Here is a 21,390-nt window from a genome sequence, read left to right on the forward strand (position 1 = left end):
AGCACAGGAGTGAAAATGCTGCTCGCCTGTGAATGCCAAGGAGCAGGAAAACAAAAAGCACCTGCAAGGGAAATGCCTGCTGTTGGGGAGGCTCTGAAACCTCACCTCGAAGAGGCATAGAGAGACTGTCCCTAAGGCAGAACAGCTCTGGGCATGGTGGGAATTAGGGGGATTTATAGCCAAATACACTATTCATGCATTTGAGGGTCTCTGCATCCTGCAGGAGGTGGCTTTTGGAGGAGAAATACAGCTCCAGACACAGCACTGCACTCACATTGCAACCCCCAAGGCTGAGCCCTGACACCTGAGGTTTGCCTATGGCTCCTTTGTTAGAAATGAGTTTGGACAGCCCCTCCAGAAATCCCTGTCCCAAAGGCACCTTCCCAGGGAGTAGGTGTGGAGGAGCCGTGACCTGACCCTGCTGGGTTTGGAATCCGTGGGTGTTAAATGCCCTCCAGTGAAGCCATTTCCCAAGCCACGTGCTATAAGGATCTCACTGTTTGATGGCTCCTCTTATGTCATTTCAGTAGCAGGTGGTGGAAGTGGGGGGGACGAAAAACCTATAAAATGTTTAACATCCCTTTAGCTTCGATTTATCTGAAGAGAATTCAAACAGCACAATTTCCTCCCGCCATCTGGGTGCCACTTTAAAAGACGTTTTCTCATATCATTGCAATTTCAGAAAATCTTGTTGTACATCTATGGAAACGCAAGATGCTTCCCCTAAATTGTGCATCAGTGTGAAGCTTTTTAAACCTCGACAGCAGCTGATGATATATTTTGACAGCTCCCAGACGGCTCCTGAGAGAATTTCCCTGTTCCAGTACTAGCCATGCAGGGGAGCCCAGCTTTGGGAGCTGCAGTCCCACAAGGCAAAGCTTTCTGCTTGGTTTTGTACCAATTTCTGCTTGGTTTTGCCTTGTTTTGCTTCAGTACTGGGAAGAAGTTTCCCTTGCAGATCTCTGAAGCTGCTTGCCCAAACACTTGGAGCTGCAGGCAGTTGCACAGGGATGCACACAGGCACACGTGTTCATGGTGTGTATTTCCCACTCATGCACCCAAAATAGCTTAGAAACACATTGAACTGCTCCAAAACCTTAGAGACATCTCAAAGGTCCTGATAAACATCCTGCAAGTGGGGAATCTGGAAGAGGAGAAAGGCTCTAGCGATGTCCCTGCTGCTCTCAGCCTTTCCTAGTCACCCCAAACAACTGCAGGGAAAGCTGCTCTGTGCAGACAGACAGCCCCAAAAATCCAGCTTCACAGGAGAGGGGAGGCATTTTCTTCAGCACCCCATTCCTAGGGGAGACTCCCAGCCCTCGGCCAGGTGAGAGAGACACCCCAGGCCCCAGCTCCAATCCTTGGCTTTGCTGAGCTCCCTGAGCCTCAGCCCTACCGGCCACCTCCCAAAGCATCCAAACTCAAACACTGATTCACAGCCAGAGGAAGTGCCCCAAGAACTAATCAAAAGGTTAACACAGGCCAAGGGGTGTTTGGTGTCAGTCACCTTAGAGCTTAATAATCACACAAACACAGCAGGAGTAACTCTGGAGCAGCCAGTTCATCCAACGGGTGAGCTGTGCCTGGCCAGAGATGGGATAGGGGGTGACTGCCCACTTGTCCCTGTGCATGTCCTGCACGGGAAGAAGCCACAAGGCTCAAGGGGTTTTGGGGAGCCCCAAACAGCCCCCCACTGCTGCCTGTGTCCCACATCCCCAGCCTCAGCAATGGGACAGTCCCAGGATGGAGGAGTCATTCTCTCCCACTGGGACATACTGGGAAGGGAAAGACAGGCATTTGAAAACAGTAGATTTTGATCTAAACCCAGTGGGTTTGCTTATTTTTGAAGATCCCAGTGAGTTTTCCCACATGGCTCCTGCACAGCAGAGAACGGCCCCAGAGGAAAAGCTGGAGTTGACACTGAGCCAGACCCCTGCCACAGACAAGCAAAGTTTTTGTCATCAAACATCCCCAGATTTTGGAGGGGTCTGGCAGCTCACCTAGGGCATGAACTAAACTTGGGTTTGGAAAACCCAGGACTGGGTCTAAACCTGGCAAATCAAACCTGAATGGATCTAAACCATGATCCTGTGTCATCTTAGAGCAAGAAGCCCTGTCTCGAGCAATTCCTGCCATGCGCAGTTCTGGGAAATCAGGGACATTTCCAATGGAGAAGTAGGTTGTCCCTGTAGGACCAAAAAGCCCACAGCACTTCACAAGAGCCTCTGTTTCCCCAAGGACACCTGGAAACATAGGATGCATCTTTCAGGTTTGCACCAATACCATCAGAAACCAGTCCTGGGGACTCAGGTGGATGCTGGTTCTGTGGTGTTCTCCCCAAATCTGGCTCCTGCTGGATGGAGCCTCTTGCAGCTCACTGGGAAGAGTTGAAATGCCGAGCACGCCTTCCCGACGTTCGCCCTGATTTTCAGAAATTGCATTAAATCAGTATTGCTGCAAATTGCCCTCTTTTTTTGGCTCCAGCTTGACGTAAAGGGAAAACAAATGGAGTTTTAAAATGCAGCTAATCAAGGAGTTAAAGAGAGGTTAATCCTAATGGATTAATCAGCTCACAGGAGGATGGGAAGGAGGCTCTGGTGAGAAGGAGCAGAGAAGCAGCCAAGCCTGGGTCCTCCTCCCAGGGGTGATGGAAAGGTTCAGGGAGAGTCTGGAGACAGCGGGGATATTCCTTTCTCCACCTGGCTGCATCCAGCACGGGGACCACAGAGGAATAACGTGTCCTCGGCTTAGGTACATCTTCCCTGAGAAAACAGAGCCCTCAATGCACCCAACATCACCCCCTGAGGAAAAGAGTGAGGAGTGTTTGACTTCACCACCCTCACCTACCAAGAGGTGATAAAACCCAGGATGTGGGGAGGCCCTGACTGGTGTTAACCCCCCTGCAGAACTCAGGATGGGATTGGGAAAGGGGTTTTGAACAGAGCAGAGTCATCCCAAGGCTTTCAACCTCTGCCTGCACCCACCAGGGCTGCCCTGACCCTCCTGCAGGGTCTAGCCCATGGCTCTTGCCACCAAATCCAAACATCCTCCTGCCCAAAACATCAGCATCTGCCTCCCAGCACAGCCAGGCATCCTCCATGGGACAAAGCCTCTTTATTGTCAGCTAATTGGGTTTAGGCATAAGAAGGGCTTGAACATCATTAGTGACAGTGAAAGCAAGGAGGTTTAAAGAAGGTTATTAATGATATACACACTGTATACAACAGCATAATCACAAAAAAAAAAAAAAATTAGCTCCATTAAGTATCATTATCAAGGCCTGGAGCTAATGATTTAAGCTTAATTAAACCAATACATTTCTCCAGCACATTCTGGCAGCAGTGCTCATCCCTTGGAGGGAGGTGGCAGCCGGGAAGGCTCAAGCCGTGCTATTCCTGCATCTTCACTGCTGTCCCAGTGCCCTGCTGACTCTGGGCTCTGTGTTCCCCAGAGCTGAGCCCCCTTCCAGGTGCTTTCAGCAGTGATTCACCCTCTTCAGCATCAACCTCTTGCTTTGGCAGCTCGAAGATATTCTGGTCAATGACCACAGAATGGTTTGGATGGGAAAGGAACTTGAAGACCATCTCATTCCAACCCCCTGCCACGGGCAGGAACACCTTCCATTGCCCAGAGCCCCATCCAGCCCAGCCCTGGCAGGCCACTCATCCCGCTGTCTCCACCCACACCTCCCTCCTCTCCCTTGTTTTGAGCAGCTCTTTGGAGACTGGAGGAGAAATGATTCGGAGCCATGGCAGCTGCAATGGTCTCCCTGCTAATTATGGAGAGAAGTCATTTTTCTGTGGCTGCGATGATGAAGTGATACGAGAGGAGTAAAACCCCACAGCCACTTTGTGCATCACAAATTAAACAGAAATAAAACCCAAAGTGAGCAAACGCAGCACCTTGACCTCTGTGAGCCACTGTGGGTGCTGTGCTACCCCCAAACCCACTGCAATTAGGGACAGGCGGCTCAGGCTGGGACACAATTCAAAATCCCATCAGCTCTGCTTTCCTCTTTGTTCATGTCTCTTTTCCACCCTGGAATCATTGCTGCAGCAAGACTCACCATCATTTTAAAGGGGAGCTTGGGATTAGCACCATCCTTATTAAAACCACTCACTCACACCTCATTTTACCTTCCCACTGGAGATGATTTAGCTTGATTTATTCTAATTACTTGTAATTTATTGTTTTAATGAGCTCTTCTGCAGGCTTTTTGTGCTTCATAACCACCCTCCTTGGCTGCTACAATGCATTTCAAGGAGGTCTTTTAGTAAGGAAAGGTTTCCAATGCTGCCTCAGATAGGGAGGTTTTTGTTGGAATAGGAAAGAATCAAAATTAAGCCAAAATTTGCCTCTCCTCCAGGATGGGTTTGCTGGGGAGCATCTGGCTGGGAGTAGGAGGCTGCACTTCAGCACTTCACCCAAATGGCAAGAGTGCCCTTAATTATCAGCAGCATTTGCAACTGGGTTTAAAGACTGACAAAAGAAAACAATTAGGAGAAAAATCTCCTTCATCCAGCTGCAGCTCTGGAGACAGGAATTTGGGGCTGGGAGGTGTTGCTGCCCAGAGGCAGCTGAAATTCCATGGATAGGTCAGGGATGCTCAACACCAGGGTCACCCACACTGTCCACCCAGGAGGGTCTGTGCTGCTGGAGGCGGGAGGGGGGGGGTGCCACAGGGCCTCAGAGTCCACCCGGTCCCCTCCCAGGGTGGACACAGGCAGAAGCATCCAAAACACAATGCCATAACCAGCATTGCTTTACCCACAGAGATCTCTCCTCCCCTTCCCTCTGCTGGGATGGGTGAAACTTCAGGAACTTCTTGATCTGCTCCCAGGGGTGGCTGGGCCATTTCACAGCTTTCCAGCCCTTAATTTGGAAGGGAGAGAAAGGCCATCTGGTCAGCCAGGGTGGGTTATTTCTGTGACACTGGGTTCTTCCATTAGAAAGAAAAGCAACTTTTTTGCTTCTCTGTCCCCACGGCCATCATGTAGTAAAGTGTTCCCTTTGGAGACATCCAAAATAAAGCAGATAAGATTCACTTTGCAAGCGGAGACAAAAACTTCATGAAAGCAAAATCTCCAAAGGAGGCGAAACTCCCAAAGAGAAACATGAAAACCCCCAAATGGCTTCAGCTACAACAGAGAAACACCTGGGTGGTTACAGGATATTTTCTCAGGGAAAAGGGACTGGCTTGTACTGAAGCAGCCGAGATTTGTGTGAGAAATAGTGAGAAACCCTCGGGGAGACAGGGACGCTCCGGAGGGCTCTGGGAAGGAAAAACACCTGGAAGTGTTATACCAAATCCCCCATGCAAACCCAGATGGATTCACTGCAGGGACACGAACCAGCTGCCAAGTGAGAGCCTGGAGACTGCACATTTCCTGGTGGGGCCAGGGGAGCTCTGCAGCCCCAGGGACTGAGCAGGAGGATGCTGGAGGTAGTCAGGCTGAGCTCCTGCATGTGCAGAGCTGTGCAGAGGCTCCCAGAGGGGCTGGAAAGCACAAACAGCCTCATCAAACAACAAAAGGATCTCTGTGGGCACCCCAGGACCCCACAGCATGACCCAACAGTGAGATCCAACAGGGAGCAACGAGACACATCAAGTGCATCCCTGCAGGGCGAGCCAGCAAGGGTGTCCCAATCCACGGGCACATGAGGGTGTGTGAGAGCGATGCTTCCCAGAACAGGGATGGACACAGCTCTGGGAGCTGCTGTGCCAGACACTGGCCACATCTCTGCCCAGCCACCACCTGCTCCTGCCACAGGAGTGGGCAGTTGGAAAATAAGACCAACCCCGTTCTTCTAGGGGAAGAGACCAGGTTTCTGGAGATGCCTGGTGGATCTGGACAGCTCTGGAGGTTCTTGTGGATTATTTACCCGGCTCCACATGCTGCCAACCAAAATAAATCAATTCAGCTTTTGCTTCCATTTTAGGAAAATAAATCCTCTGGGACAGGCTGGGAGCTGGTGTCCTGCTGGGAGCCACGTGCTCCCCATCCCAGCCCTGATGGGATGTAAACTGGACTCGGAACCCCTTGGCCCCACTGACCCATGTCCCTGCCTTGCAGGGGGTAGGGGGTGCTTCCTTGGCAGCTCGGGACAGACAGCAGGACACAGCCAGGAGGTTTATTGAGGCTCCTGCCACTGAGCTGCCTAGAGAGCTCTCCCACAGCTTGGGTGACCTTATCTTTATCTCCTCATGTCCTGCAGCCCCTCACAGCAGCCAGCTGGAGAAGCAGGTCCTCTGAGGCTGGTTTGCCATGATGTAGCCCCTTACCTCATGGTGCTGAGCCCTCCCCATCAGCCCATCCCAGCTCTGTGTTGGCAGCACTGGGAATCACCCACTTGTGCTGCGGGAGGGATCACCAAAATTTTTTCCCAAAACAAAAAAGCTGCATGGACCACCCACATTTCCCTCCAGCTGTCCAGGAGAGCTTTGCTGGGACTCAGGGCTGAGCTTGCAAGGCTCATGGTCCTGAGATGCATCAGGAACTGCTGGATTGCCACCTCAGCCCCAACCCCAGAATCCATCTCCTGGAATAGGCACACTCCTCACACTCCTTTCTCCTGCTGTTGCCCCATCAGTGCCAATTGCAAATTGCCCAGCATTCAACTACTTAATCCCACCAGCTCTTTCAGATGTGGTTGTGTACTTGATCGGAATGGGCTGCTTTGAAACAAAAAAAAAAAATAAAACCTTCCAAGCACCTGCTTCTCTCTCCTCCCCATCCAGGAACAGCCCTGTACTGGCAGCATCAGTGCTGCTCCGAGAGCAGGATATGAAAGGCCAGATTAGGATGGTTCCTCTGTCTCCTTCAGCGGTGAAAATCACTTGGTCTTGAATGATGTGGATATTGGCAAGTCTAATGCTGCTCCAGGAGAAAAAAGGGAGCACTGTCCTCCTAGAATGATTGGGACAGGGCTGGCAGAGAGGTGCTGCTGTGGCTGGGGTGCCTCCATGCAGTGTGAATTGCTGATAAACTCAATCCTGCCCTTTCTCCCTTGTGTGAGAGGGGTCCCAAAATGCACAGCGGGGGTCTCAGTCCCTCCTGGGCTCCCTCAGGCAGCCCCAGGGTCAGACTCACAGGATGCCCACTCCTCCCCTCCTGGAGGATGCTCCCCTCAGTCACAACCTGCACAAGGTCTGTCCCTTAGAGCTGGTATTAAGCCATGCACCATCATGTGTTCTGACACCACCTGATGTGCTGTAATTGCTCTGGACCCATAGATGTGATGCCACTGCAGAGTGGCCGCTACTGCTCTGTGTTACGGGGCTGGTGGCTCCAAACCAACATCTCACACGAGTGAGGGTGAGCAAACAGTTCCCACCCCCCACCAGCCCCAGCTCTGCTCACTCTAGAACCCCAGATCAGACACGGGGGGAGAGGGTAGTGCAAAAGTGCCCCAGTGTTTCCAAACTGATTTTTCCACTTGCAGAAACACCAGTAGGGATTACTTTAAAACCTCCTTCACATGTATAATCAGCTCTTACTTGAAAAGAACCTCCAGATCTCCAGTTACAATTATTTCATTAGGATGTGATACTCCAGACCATCCAAGAGCTTGGGAAGCTGCTGTCTGCACAGGTCCAAGCACGCTGCCCATGGAAGTGGTCCTTAGTGCTAATTGCTAATGCCAACCCCAGCCATTAGGAAATTATTGCTAACGCAGCTGACAACAGCTTTTATAAGACACTATCAAGGAACTCATCAGAAAGCAGAACCAAATAAAGCAAAAAGCAATTAAAGAAAAACAAAACTCACCCCAAACTGCAGGATCAGCAGGAATAAGAGCTGGAGCTGTTGGGTGAGTGCAGCAGCCCTAAAGGTGAACCTGAATCTCCCTTTGTCCCAGCACTGCTGGGGCGCCAGCTTGGGGCTCTCCCCAAATACCCCGGGATGAGAGAGGGGCACAGCTGTGGCTCATTCCCCCCTGGCAGTTCCCTATGGAGTCACAGCTGGTCCCCTGCACTTGCAGCCCTGCTCAGGGAACCATCCTGTGCCAGACAAAGCTGCTGGGCCTGAGCATGTCCCCAGGGTCTCCTGGGGTCCTTCTATGAAAGGGGGAAAAACTGAGGCTGGGCCTGGGGATATTTTTTCAAAAGGCTGATAAAAATAACTCTTTGAAGGAGTGAGGAAGAGGAAGGACAGTTTGTGCTGGAGAGGTGTCATCCACAGGGCCTGACGGCTCCAAGTGGCACAAGGACACAGGGCTGGAGCTGTGACTCATGACTTTTGGCATTCCATCCCAGTGTCAGTATCCCATTTTGAGGATTATATTTTATTCATAAAAATTGCTGTGCTCACAGCCATGCCTGGCAGATCCACGGTGGCTGAGCTTGGGGCTGGCTGTGCTCTGCACTGTTAGGGGCTCCCAGCTCTGTAACAACTGGTGGAAGTTAAATATAATCTGCAAAACTGGGTGAGAGTCCCCAGGTTCCCGTCCATGACCTGGAACGTGGGTGCCTTCATGGCAGGCGGGTGCTATGCCAGGGTTTACAGCACGTGGTGGGTGTTGTTGGTAACCGCATCCCAAATGAACCAGAGTGAAACATGTGAGGCTGTATTTTTAACTCTGAGGTCCTGGTGACATAGAAAACTGGGTGCCTGGCCCAGGTGCTGCACAGATCAATGGAAAATTTCCTACCACCTATCACCACCTCGGCTTTGCTAACTCCAGGCACTGCAGCGTGTTAGCAAATGGTGCTTTGCCCCCAGGAATGGTTTTAAGGCTGTGCTCAGAACCCAGCAGAGACCATCTGCCATTCCACTGGGAAGTGCTTCCCCATGGAGCTGCAGGTGGGGAGCTGGCATGGTGAGATGGAAATGGGGATGGGGCAAACCTGACTTTCCCAGCTCAGAGCCCGGTTTAGCATCCCCAAGCAGGAAGAACATTTTCAACCCGCTGAGAGGGTAAGGACGAGATGAGCCCATGGTCCTCGCCAGGCTCAATGCCTCCCCAGCACAGTGTTAGCTAGGATTAGGAATTCACCTCCAGTGCAGGCATGCCCACACAACTCTCTTGTCCTTGCCTTCATGGGGACAACCTGTGCCAGGCTGGGAGGTGGCACATGGTGACATCCCCCCTCCTCCCCACCACCCTCCCACAGCCTTTCGCGCACCCCACTGGCTCAGTCGAGACAAGCAGAGGCTAAGAACATCAACTGGGTTTTATTCCTCAGGTCTGACAAGTAAAAGCACAAATTCTCTTTGGAAATAAGGAAAAAAAAAAAACCAACACCAAAACCCCAAACCAACGTTCAAAGCACGCAGATGATTTCTCAGGATGGAGGCCACGCCATCAAGCTCCACCGCTGGACACGTGTCCTTTGCAGAGATGTAGTTTAAAAAAAACAAAACAACTCATGGAGGAGGAAAAGACACAGAGCTGCAGGTTTCCATGTCAATTTTAAAGAAAAAAAACAGGCCCTTTTTTGTAATTGTTATAAATACCCCATCTGAGTGACTCGGAGCAAACAATAACCATAAGGAGGAACATCCTTTCTGCTTGGCCCCGTGGGCACAAAATCTCTACCGACACCTCAGACTGCTACAAGCCCTTGGGGACGGTGGCCTGGCACCCGGTGTATGCCCCAGCCCTCAGCTGGGGTGGCGGGTGCTGCCATCCCTGCAAGCGGCACCCGTCACCCTTGCCGGAGGCTGTCAGGACACCGCACCGCAGGGGACCGGGGAGCGGGGGAAGGGGACAGGGGACAGGGGTGCCGGGCACGCGGGAGGGCCGCGGGTGGCTGCTCAGGTGCAGGTGGCCTCCTGGCTCTCGACGGGGATCTCGCTGCCGCTGCTGCCCTCGCCATACTGCTGGTAGGGTGGGATCTGGGGCGCCTCGATGATCAACAGCCCCTCCGGGGACAAGGAGGCGAACACCGTGATGGGATCCACCTCGTAGGGCAGCCTGCAGGGGGGCAGGAAAGATGGGAGGGGTTAGGATGCTGCATCCCTCGTGGATCCCGACCCTCGAACCCCCAGCACGCCGGAACCAGCGATGCCGAGGCAGCAGCCCCGGCGCCCCAGCACAGCCTCTGTTATTATTGGAGCGCCTGGGAATGTGCGGGGGATATTTAGAGCAGGCTTCTGGCCAGCCTGGCCCCCGTAGGAGCTCTGTTTAATCTCCCCGGCAGATGTGTTTGACGGGATGTCACCGCCGCTTGTGCTGCCGCGGAGCAGAAGTAAATCCCGGCCGTGCCGCAGCCCACGTCAGCCGCGAGCCTTGCCCGTAAAAGGAGCCCGAGCGCCGAGCAGGAGGGAGCACGGTGCTCGCCCCAGCTTTCCCGTGGGAGTTCGGGATGCACGGGGCTCCTTCAGGGTGAAAAAGCAAAGCTGAGCTACTGCCAGCCGAGGAAACCCTTCCCATGCCCTGGGCTTTGATGCGAGCCCCGTGGGTGGGGTCTGCCCCCCACATCGGTCAGGGCCCGCCGGCCTCTGGGCTCGCCTTTGCGGTTGTTGTTGCCAAAGTGAGCCATGGGGTGAGTCAACGTGATAGCGATCTCCCTGACATCATGGAGATGCGGGGATACGAAGGGATGTGCTCGAGGCTGGCGATGGTGCCAGCCCACCGGGCTCGGCTGCACCCCGGGGGACGGCTCCTCCTCGCACCCCTCCTGCTCCCCGGCCGTACCCAGACGCAGCCCCGGGGGCCCAGGAGACTGACAGAGCGCCTCCAAAATGGCCGCCTCCTCCTCCTTTCCCTCCCTTGGGAAATCACTCTGTGGCCCGACCCAGCCAGGCATGTGCTGCAGAAGGGCAGATTTTGGGGCGGAAACAGTCCCTGCGAGTGTGAGCTGGGGCACGGGGACTGGCAAAGCTCAGCCGGGCCGACCGGTACCTACTGGATTTTCTTGGTGAAGTTCTTGGAGACGATCCCTCCTTCCACCTGTTGCTCCTCGTGTTTGCCTACAGGAAAGGCCAACACGCCACATCAGCACCTTAGCAGAAGATTATTTTTTCCCCAACAACAACTAAACCCAATAGGAAAGTTTTCCGAGCAGCTGTTTCCCTGCCTCAGTGCAAACCCTTCCTCTGGGGAGGACTCAGGAAGCCTCTCCATGTAGGGGAAGGAGATGCTGGATACAGCACAGCCATATTTCCAGTGGGAAACTGGGGTCTCACAGGCTGCCAAGAGCTGGGGCTTAAGAAAATAAACAAATAATAAAGCCTTTGTAGGTGGTACCATCCCCCTTGGCCCCACTCCCCAGGATGGGCTCCTTTCCACCACTCTGTCAGGCTGGGGGTCCCTGTGCCTGGAGCATCAGCCAGAGGCTGCCTGGACCCCCCTGAGCTGTGGCTTTTTCCACTGCGGTGCAGTGAGCTCCAAATAAACACCCAGAGCTGTGTTAGGTGGCAGCCCCCCGCCCTCCCTGGTGATCCCAGCCTGGAGGACCATGGGACAATGGGGAGTGTCAGTGCCACGCTGATGGGACACTGAGGGCAGTCGCGGGCACCCCGAATATGCTGGACCACACACCCACTTTCTCTCCATTAATTGACTCTTCAGGGACCTGTTTCTGGCCGACTCAGAGCCGGGCTGAGCTGGGGGCTGTGCAGGGGGCTGTGCAGCAGCTGCTCCCTTCTTCTCAGCCTCTCCCTCGGCCCCTTTAAAGGGAATCTCCCTCCCTGCCGGCCTCACCCTGGCTATAATTAACTGAGCAGAATTGGGGCCCCTCTTGGCCGCTCGCTGCAGGGTGCCGCCAGCCAGGGCAGAAAGCAGGGAGATTTACCCCGAAGGACACGTGTCCTTTCTCATTTTAGCAGCAAACCACCATGGCTTGTGAGCCAGATTCCCCCACGACACCCAAACTGCCTCTGGAGATGCCCCAATGCCCTGATACAGCCCTCCCCTAGCCCTCCCCTGCTCCCGAGCACAGGGCTGCTGCTGCTGATAAAAATAAAATAAAATAAAGCCGATTTTGGCATTCTGCGGCAATTCCTTGAGCTGGCAGTGCCACCTCCCCGGTGCCTTGGCTCTCACCTGACACCTCGACGTAGCCGTCCTTGGTTTTGACTGTCAGCTCCTCGGGTTTGAAACTATGCACGTTGACACACACCTTCCAGGGCTCGCGGGGAAACGGCGCTGGGCTGCGGCTCTCGGGGTACCCCCCGAAGTGGGCGCCGTAGGCGGGGGCCATGGGGGGGGTGCGGCCGAGACCGGCGCGCAGGGGACCCGGCCAGGTGGTGGTGAGCCGGGGCCGAGCCCAGTCGGGCCAGTCCGCCGTCAGATCCCCAGGGAAGGGCGATAAGCCGAAGTCTTCATCCAGCAGGCGTGAGGTCAGGCCGGGGTCCCGAAAAGGGTCGCGGAGGCTGCGCCTACCGGGATAATGGCAGGAGAAGGGCATCTGGCTGTCGGCCATGGCTTCCTTCGGAGGGGTCTGAGCGTGTCCCCGGGGCTCTCCAACGGAGTCTCAGCCTCTGTGTGGCTGCTCCTGGCTGCAAACTTCCTCCGGGAGCCTGTCCCGGAGGAGACGCATCCACCCCGGGTGGGACGTGGGTGCGCGGGGACGATCCCTCCTTCCCGGCACCAGGTGAAGGACAATGAGAAAATCAATTCAGGCTGAATCACCGGGAGCTGGAAGATCACAGGAAGGACGGAGGGAGCTCTCTGGCCGCGAGAAAAAGCTTCCTGTCTGGCTGCGATCCCAGGACTGGGGAGAGGAAAATAAAACTTCTTGTCAGGAGAGAGAAACAAAAAACCAAATATCCTGAGATTAAAAGGCTTCTCTCTCACTTCTCACTCTCCAGCACTTTATGTGCAACTTTCCCTGCTGCTCCCGGGTGAGAGCTGCAATAAATGCCTGAGCCTGGAGCCCAGAAACTTCTCTAACCTTCCAGCCGTTGGGCGAGTACTATTTATATGGATTTCAGAGGAGGGGGGTGTGTGTTTTGCAAGTCCTGCCCTGTCAGACGAGTATTTTGGAGAGGATGAAACAGCCGTGGAGAATTTGGGCAGTGGCAGCTGACCTCTTCTGCTGGCCCAAGGATCCCGGCTGCCACGGGGCCACAGTGTTTCGGCAGCTGCCCCAGCCCCTGCCACCCCCTCCTGCTGCTCTGCTTGCCCAAAATAGCCCCCAAGCTCACTTAGGGCTGGCTGCTTTCACCCCAGTGTCACCTGTTAAAAATACCCTTGTGGGGCTGACTAAGCTGCTCCCCTCACTGTAAAGACACGTCCCCACGCCACCGAGTACCGCTGTACCGGGAAATGGGTCACTGGCGGCACCCCCAGCGCAGCACAGGGAGGATTGTGGGATCCCAGGGATGGGTGTCTGGGGCGTGTGGTGTAGGGGACAGGATGACCCTTTCCAACACCTCTTCTTCACCAGTTGAGCCCAGAGGAACATCCCCTAACTGCAGGAAGGAGACGGACCCCGGGCAGCAGGCAAGGCGCTCACGGCGCTGCTCAGCACCTGCCTCCTCCTCCTCCTTGCCCCACCGCATGCCCCGACCCTGCCGCAATCGCGGTGCGGGCAGGGCGAGGCGTTAATCACAGCCGCGGCCGGGCTAATTACAGGGCAGCGGCGGGAGCGGGCTGCGCGCTGTGGGAAGAGGCACGGCAGCAGCACTGGAGGGGGAGCTCCCAGCAAGCATCCACCCGGGAGCCACGGCCCCGAGCCGGGCCACAGGCGGGGTACGGCTGGCAGTGACAGGGTCCCCATGGAGGGGATCCAGGCACGGGTCCGGTGGGCAGCCGGGTGTGCTGGAGGATGGGATATGATCAATGAGGGTCATGTTGGATACAGAGCCACTTCCTCATGCCGCATCCTGGCTCTGCATCATGCTCCTTCTCTCCAGCATCTGCAATTTTTCTAATGGACTCTATGGAAGTAATTGCAGCAGGAAGACTTTAATGCAGCACAGGCCACGCAGGGATCCAGCCACTGGTCACTCCATGGCGTTAATCACGGCAGCATCACTGGGAGCAGGGAAGTGCCTCTCCCTGGCCAGGGCAGGGCTGCCCCCGTGCATGGAGACACCTGGGCATCACAGTGGTCTCCCTGGTGTCCGAAGGGATGCCTGGAGGTGCCTGGGGAGGTCCCAGGTGCCAGCTGAGTACTCCTGGTGCAGGGTAGCAGCTGCTAGTGGAGGGACTGAGCATTGCCCTCCATTCCCTTGTTCTGCCCGGCTGCCTCTGCCTGGCTGGAGGCTCCTGGTGCCCATGCATGACAGTACAGGAACAGTCCTGGGGGTCACTGCCACACACAGCCTGAGCTCAGCTGGGCACCTCTCAGCTTGGCTGGGGAGCAGGATTGCCCCAGCACCCAGCTCCGAACACACTTGGGCAAACACCGGCGCATAGAGTGAGAGCGACAAGCCCCGAGGAGGTTTCAGGCAGTCCCACGATCCCGCCGTGTTTCCAGGAGCCTTATAACATCCCCCGTCCCACATAGCTCCAGGCCATCCTCCCTCCCCAGCCAGGAATTCTTCCTGTCGCCTTGTTCATCCCGATTAGTCACACATCCCCTCCTCCCACCTGCTCTCACCCTCTCTGGGCCATCCCAATTTAGCTCCTGTTGTCATTCCAAACCTCCCGGCTGCCTCCCACCCGAGCCACTCCACGACATCAGCTCTGGGAAGCATGAAGTGCCCTAGCAGCCCCCCTTCTCCTCCGAGTGACCTGGAGATGGTGCCCTGTGTCCCCACGATCCATCTGTGGTACGTCCAGACCTTTCCTGGGTGCCCATCTAGGCCCTATTGAGGAGAATGGGGACATGGCCCAGTGCTGCTTCTCCCCTGGGGGCCTTCCAGGTTACTGGAGAGTCCCCGTTGCCCCTGGCTCCTGCCAAGGAGGTGACCGTAGCAGGTGCCTGTGGCATGGGACCTCTGTGCAGGGCTTGGAGTAAGGGCTGTGAAGGAAGGGAAGGGCACAGCCCCAAGGAGAGCACTGGGGAGCCCAGTGTGACCTCCAGGGAGAGACGGACACATTTCTGGCTTGGACTCCCGGTGCCTGAACAAGGTGGGGGGGATCCAAAGGGCCTGGCAAAGGGCAGCAGGAGCCTAGCCCAGCAGGGAAAGGAGAGCTGCCAGAAATACTAGCCCACAACTTTTTTTGCTTCAGCCAGTGCCTTGAGGAGCCAGTCCTCAGCAGCTGGGAGTGGAGGTACATGCCCTTCCCTGCGGAGCAGCTGAAACACCCCAAAATATCCCACCGCACACACTTGTATCCAAAAGGAACATGATGCAAAAGAAATACTGTCCGAACCTTTATTGGAACCTTTTTCTAACCAGGCTAACAACTCAAACACCCAGGAAGACTAAAGGATACAGAATGCATGTGGATGGAGAGCAAGGGGAGCTTTACAATGAACTCAAACGAACAGATGCACCGGTGTCATTTAGGGTGGAATCAGCCAATAGGCAGAGAACAGAGACACCCTTGTTTCCCTCGTGGCTTTTCTCACAACTTAACTTTTGTTCTAAATCTTCTTCTCATTCCCCAGGTTTCAATGGTGGAGAGCTGCTCTGGGCTGGTGAGGGTGTTGTTCTCTAGGCAATAGCCCAAAAGCAGGGATGCTTGACCATGACACTGTTGCTTTGGAGACACTCCTAGTCATGTCCAAACTGCCAGGTAGCAGCAAAGTCATAAGAATTATTTATTCTCTGGTGAAGAGGTAATAAAACCCCACTGGACACTAAAGGGCAAACCTGAACCTGTCCCTTTCTCAAACCAATACCCCAACAGCCCTGAGGCTAAGCACCCAGCAGCTCCCAGACAGGTCTGTGGGAACAGCCCAGGGCTGGGCACTCACCTGCTGATATTGGAGCCGTGTCCACACTTCACCAGCGCAGGCAGCTCTGCCCAAGGAGTACAAACACCTCTCACTCGAGCGAGCAGAACAATGGCTGCGGCGTTGGTGGAGCAACACTGGGGCAGGGTGGGATTTTTAGCACATCTCATGCTCTTCTCAAAGCTGGGAGAGGATGCCTGCAGCAAACTCTGCTGGTATTGGAGACAACAGGGGAGGCCTCCCCAGTCCTGCCCTGGCTACTGAGCTCACATCAGGGCAAAGCTACCGGCTCTGGCACAAAGCTTGGGGAACGGGGCAAAGCAGGACATGGCATGAGGATCTCAGGATGGGGCAGGGTGGACATCCTTGCTTCCTGGTGGAGACCATGGCCAGTCACTTCAATCTTATCCCCGTCCTCATCACTGATGCAAAGCATGACAAGTGTCCCCATCCCCCAGCAGTGGAAGATCAGAGAACTCCAGGGATTTTTGGTGATGGCACCCCTATGCCATGTGGCAGAGGAAGAGGAGCAGGGTTATTCCTCCATCAGAACTGTTCTGTCACCTCTGAACTCCCCACACCTTTCCAGGGGGATGTGATTTGTCAACAGAAGCTGGTTCAAGGAGATGGTGAGTTTTCCCCTGCCTTGACCATCCCCATCACAATGATGTTCCTCTCTAAATACTGGTGGTGAGGTCCAAATGAGCCCAATTTGCCTTCCTCTCTCCAACATATCTGGCAACACTTCAAAGGCTCCTGCCTTCATGGACCAAACAGCATGACCCAAATAGCTTTTTTTAAAGTAATGCTTAATAAATAGAAGAAATAAATATTAAATAGAGGCCAAGTCCTTTCAGCCTGTTCAATATATGTACAATGCATAGCAAAATAACAGTGGTTGGCTGTTGCAGACAAGTTTGGTACAAATTCAGTCCCCAAAACAACAAAAACATTGATAGAATTGCAGTCAACATAAAGCAAAGCTCAGCCGAGTGCTGCAACCAATGAAGAAAGAACAGAGCAGTGCTTTGAAGCATCCCTTATCTTTGCTTCCCAGCAAATCTGCAGAAATGGTGTTGGATTTTCTGGAGCCTGCGGTTGGGAGAGGTGGGACAAGCCTCCCTTAGTGGGACAAACAGATGCAGTGAATGGGGAGAGTTGATGGCTCTGGGGTCGAGGAGTAGGTGCTGTGACATGTGCTTGGCCAGGGAAAGGCAGCAGGGATGCTTGTGGGATGAATCAAAATTATGGGTGGGAAAGAGCCTTTGAGTGTGAGACAGGGCTTCCAAAAAACAGCCAAGATATTATCCTGATGTTGTGGCCAGCCCTGAACACCCCTTGTGTGTCTGACCACAGCAGTGATTCACCAACACCAAAAAGACCAAGCTGCCTTTCCACCAGGTGAACCTGCTCTTTGCAGAGAGCACCTGCAGCAATCTGAGATATTGGATGCAGAGCTAAAATCCATAAAAGCAGTGAATGAGAGAAACAACATTTTAAAAAAAGCAAAAACAAAACAAAACAAAACAAACCACTGGCAAAAGGCACGACAGAAAAGCTCACAGGCTTCATGCAAACCCACAGAAAATCCAGTCATCCACTAACAGGGAGGGTGTACTAAAGCTTGTACTAAAACTATAAGTTAAAAAATAACACCGAGGGAAACTCACATGTATATGCACATGAGCACATACACACACACACAGACTTGGTCAGGTCCGTCACCAGAGGCTGGATTTTTCAAGGACCTTCTGCAGGGATCACTCTCTCACAGTCTCATCTCTTTAGTTTTCCCATGGGTAGGTCACTGTGCAGGGATAAACACGGCAGGGGAGTCCTGGCGACGGCATCCTCCCAGGGAAAGCGGCGGTGGCTGTGCCGGGTTTCGGGCTGAGCGCTGGCGGCGGAGCCAAGGCAAACAGCGCGTGGCCAGCTGGCACCCGGCCGGAGCACGCAGGCGACACTTCCCTGGTGGCACTGCCAACACCCCGCGCTCGGCCGGCCAGCAGACCCTTGCCGTCACCTCCGACACGTCCTAGACCCTTTTCTATGGTCACACCCACCACATTCCTGCACAAATCTAATGAGAAACCCGAGATTTCAACATGATAACACACAGCTCTGCCCTGCGTCCTGTTGTCCATCCCGTGCTCTCCGCTCTGCTCCGGAGGGCGAAGAGGGAAACAGTGCCAGCAGGAGTGACTGTCACTCCTCCGGCCACCTCACTGAGAGGGGCCAGAGCTGTAAACCTTTACACGAGACCAGCGGCATGGATGCATTTGAACAAACAAACAGATCCAAAAATCACGTTAGGGGGGAAAAAAATCGAATAAATAAATAAATAAATACTGGGCCATTCTGGCATACAATTAAAAATATAATAATAATAATAATAATAATAATAATAAAATAAATAATTTAAAGAGGTTTACTCCAATGCAAGTCTGCTTGGGAAACCCCAGGAGCGTTAAGCTGCCACAGACTGTACAGGCAGAGGCAGTCCTTGACATGGGGATCAGCTCGAAGGGTGCAGGAGCTGCCATCAGCCCTATTCAACCCTCGGGGTCATCTCCTGACCCACAGGGGGTGGATGCTGCTAACCCTGGTGTGGTGCTTCCATCATCTGTCCCCAGCCACAAGGACTCCAGTCAGTGTGAGTTCGGTATTTACACCAGTTGCACAAAGCCCCTCTTCTTTTCCTTCCTAGTGTTGGATCTTGCTGCTTCCTTGCTACAGCTCCACGTGTGCGTTACGGGGTGCTAAGGGGCAGGAGGCCGCTCCTGAAACACTGGCAGAGCTGGGTAGATCTGGGTTCCCATCACTGCCTTTGGTTCTTCCCAGGGAGCAGAAGGATGGGGTGTTTCAGCATCAGACTGGGAGAGACTCTTTGGGGAAGAAGCATGAGGTTTTCAGCCCTTTTGAGAGGGAGTTCACTGCAGAAGGTGGCCAAGGTGCTGCTGTTAGGTCCAGCACAGGACGGAAGGCAGTGGCATCCTGTCTTTGATCCCTCAACCACAGCCCTGGAGCATTTGCCCAGCCCTACCAGGAATGCTTCTCTCTGTGTCCTAGAAAGGGTCTTTCCAGAAGATGGACACATCCCCACTAAGCCACCAACCATACCAGTGCCCAGCTCTCTGCCTCAGCCACCCTCATCCCCACATTGCCTGAAGAGTGCAAGGCAGGGGATGAGGCTCTGGGAAAAAGGGGAGCTTTGGCCATTGAAGGCACAGGACAAAGGGGACCAGCACCAGGAAGGATACTGGGAAAGAGGTCCCTGACAAAACTTCCTCTTGTACCACCCAGATGGAATTCCAGCCTGCGCTGCTGTACTTTCCAACAGATAACAGATTTATAGGCTTGCTGAGGTGATCATCCATTTCCACCACAGCAGCTCGTGGCACTTGGCCTTTCTCCAGTTGCTGCTTTGTCCCTTTTCCAGCTGCCAGGGGCCTGTAGGTAACTCTTTAGATTTTGGGGGGCGGGGGGGGGGGGGGGGGAAGGGGGGGGGGGCACCGGTGGGGGGTGGGTTGGATTCCTTTCTACCCCCTCTCCTCCCGCAGATGGTGGCTCCACTCAGCCCTTTTCTGTAACACTTAAACAACACTCCTCCTTGACTCATTAAGCCCAAACTCGTTAATAATCATGCAGGATGGAAGGGGAGGGGATGGAAAAAGGGAGGGAGGGAACTCTTAAGTCCAAATTAGCGTCTCTAAGCACCCAGGTGTTGTAAGAGAAATAAACTCCTCAGCACCAGCTCAGCCTGTGCTGGGAGAAACCTTTGTTACCCGGCAAAACACAGTAATTGCGCAGGCAGCTGGGCTGGCAGGGAGACAAAACCCCACGGCCCAGGGCAGCCTGTGGCTCCCTGGAAAAACAGGCAATTAGTGAGGGGCCCTTCCTGTCCCCCTGCACTGCTCCGGCCTCCCAGTAACAAACTGGGGCATGAGTGCAGCCTGCTACAGCCTGGCACTGGCCCTGCAACTGTGCTGCTGATCCTGCCCCAAGGCAGCTAGAGGGGCTCAAGGAGGAATGATTTCCTGCAATCTTGCTTGAAATTGCTGCATGTTTTGAGGAAGGGGAATTGGAGTCCCCTGGCTCTTGCAATGCCTTTTTAACCCTGTGTGTTCTGACTGCACCCCATAACTGGGCTATCTCTGCATCTCTCTCTGGTCCCACCAGCAATGCACTCCAAGGGCAACGCTCCCTGAAAAAAAAACCTAAACCCAAACTGTTTGAGGCTTCCTCCGAGAATGGAAGCCCATGGCCCCTGTCTCCCACACGTGGCCTGGCTCTCGGAGCACAGCACGGCACCACCTTCCCTCTGCCTTATACCCCACCAGTCGCAGGTCTGATTCAGACCTCAGCAGATTGTTTGCAAGCCAGTCAGTGCTGGGGGGATAAAACAATCCTGCAAAAGGTGCTGCTACCTGGTAGGAAAGGGCAGGAGAAAGAGCAAACAGCCTTTTTTTTCCCAGGAAGTACGTCAGGAGGGATTTCTAGCCTTCTATTTATAGCAGGGACTGGCTGACTGGAAAAAAATAAATATTTTCTCTGCAGAGTGGGCAGCAGGTCTGGAGGAGAGACCCAAAGGGCCTGATATTTGCCTTGGTGGGGACAGACATCTCCCCCATCAGCGAAGCTTTCCAGCAGACTCCTCCCTAACTGGGTCTGTCCCTCCAACAGAAGTTAAATTTGTTGGTTCCTGGTTTGTCAGAAGAGCGAGGAGCAGAATTCATTTCTTTGGACCCACTGATAGTGCTTTGGAGAGCAGCAGCAATGGGGAGATAGGAGCATCAGGGAGGATGGAACAGGTCTTTCGTGACAGACCCTCTATAAAGCACCGACCCTTCTTACAGCCTGGCCTGGGGAGCTGGGACTGATCCACCCACTCCACGCTGGGGCGAAGGGGCTGCACCAGGCGCTCCAGGGCTCTTACTCTGAACCGGGGAAGGGGGACCCGGCAACGCCACCACGTCAGTATCGGGGATGATCGCTATCGATGGCCAGTTAGGTGGGAAGGAAGCGGAGAATGCCAGGAATGTGACAGTGACGCCGGCACCCGGTGTCAGCCAGCAGTGGCACTCCCTAACGACGCAGGCTGTCGGAGCTGGCTCCTGAGTCATAGCTCCTGCTCCTGCTGCGGCTGCTCCTGGGGCCCGAGCTCCGGCTGCGACTCCTGCCGTCGGCGCTGCTGCTGCTGCTCCAGCTTCGGCTCCGGGTCGTCCGGTAGCTGGAGTAGCTCCGGCTGCGGCTCGGGGAGCGGCTAAAGCTGCTGTCCCAGGAAGAATAGCTGCTGGCGCTGCTGGAGGAGGAGGGGCTGGGACGGTAGTAGGGGATAGGGCGTTTGCGGGCACTGTGGGGACAGAGAGATGTGGGTTACCAGCAACACAAGGACAGACTTACTGCCGAAATCTCCAAAAAGCACTGTCTACTCTGCATAATACTCCCAAAAATGTGACTGTGTTTGCTTAAAAGAAAAAAGAGATCAGTAGCCGACGGGCCTTCGGATTCAAACCACCCATCCCCACAGCCCTGGGGAATGTCCCAGCCACTAAGTCTGCTGGACTCTACTTGATGTTGTCCCAAAGAGCCCTGTGCATGAAGGTTAGAGTCAATATTTGACTCTCTCCAGTGTGGGACATCTACCGCAG

General features: G+C 54.3%; 2 protein-coding genes across 5 annotated transcripts in view; both read right to left on the reverse strand.

Moving 5' to 3' along the window:
- Nucleotides 1–9,157: 9,157 nt before the first annotated feature.
- HSPB8 (heat shock protein family B (small) member 8) lies at nucleotides 9,158–12,843 on the reverse strand. Its single transcript, XM_042031087.1, has 3 exons — nucleotides 11,992–12,843; nucleotides 10,853–10,916; nucleotides 9,158–9,918 (listed from the first exon to the last, which is right to left on the reverse strand). Exons 1-3 carry the CDS (start codon nucleotides 12,368–12,370, stop codon nucleotides 9,759–9,761), a joined length of 603 nt encoding a protein of 200 aa, XP_041887021.1. The 5' UTR covers nucleotides 12,371–12,843; the 3' UTR covers nucleotides 9,158–9,758.
- A 2,358-nt stretch (nucleotides 12,844–15,201) lies between these two features.
- Nucleotides 15,202–21,390, reverse strand: part of SRRM4 (serine/arginine repetitive matrix 4) — a 46,499-nt gene continuing 40,310 nt past the window's right edge. For all 4 annotated transcript variants that reach the window (XM_042031084.1, XM_042031083.1, XM_042031086.1 and 1 more), the window contains one exon: nucleotides 15,202–21,092. In XM_042031084.1, coding sequence (XP_041887018.1) covers nucleotides 20,825–21,092 — 268 coding nt within the window. In that variant the 3' untranslated portion in view covers nucleotides 15,202–20,824. The remainder of the gene's footprint in view (nucleotides 21,093–21,390) is intronic.

Source organism: Corvus kubaryi, unplaced genomic scaffold (genome assembly GCF_017639235.1).
Source record: "Corvus kubaryi isolate FWS band 111438036 unplaced genomic scaffold, C.kubaryi_AGA036_p1.0 37337, whole genome shotgun sequence".
Taxonomy (NCBI): Eukaryota; Metazoa; Chordata; class Aves; order Passeriformes; family Corvidae; genus Corvus; species Corvus kubaryi.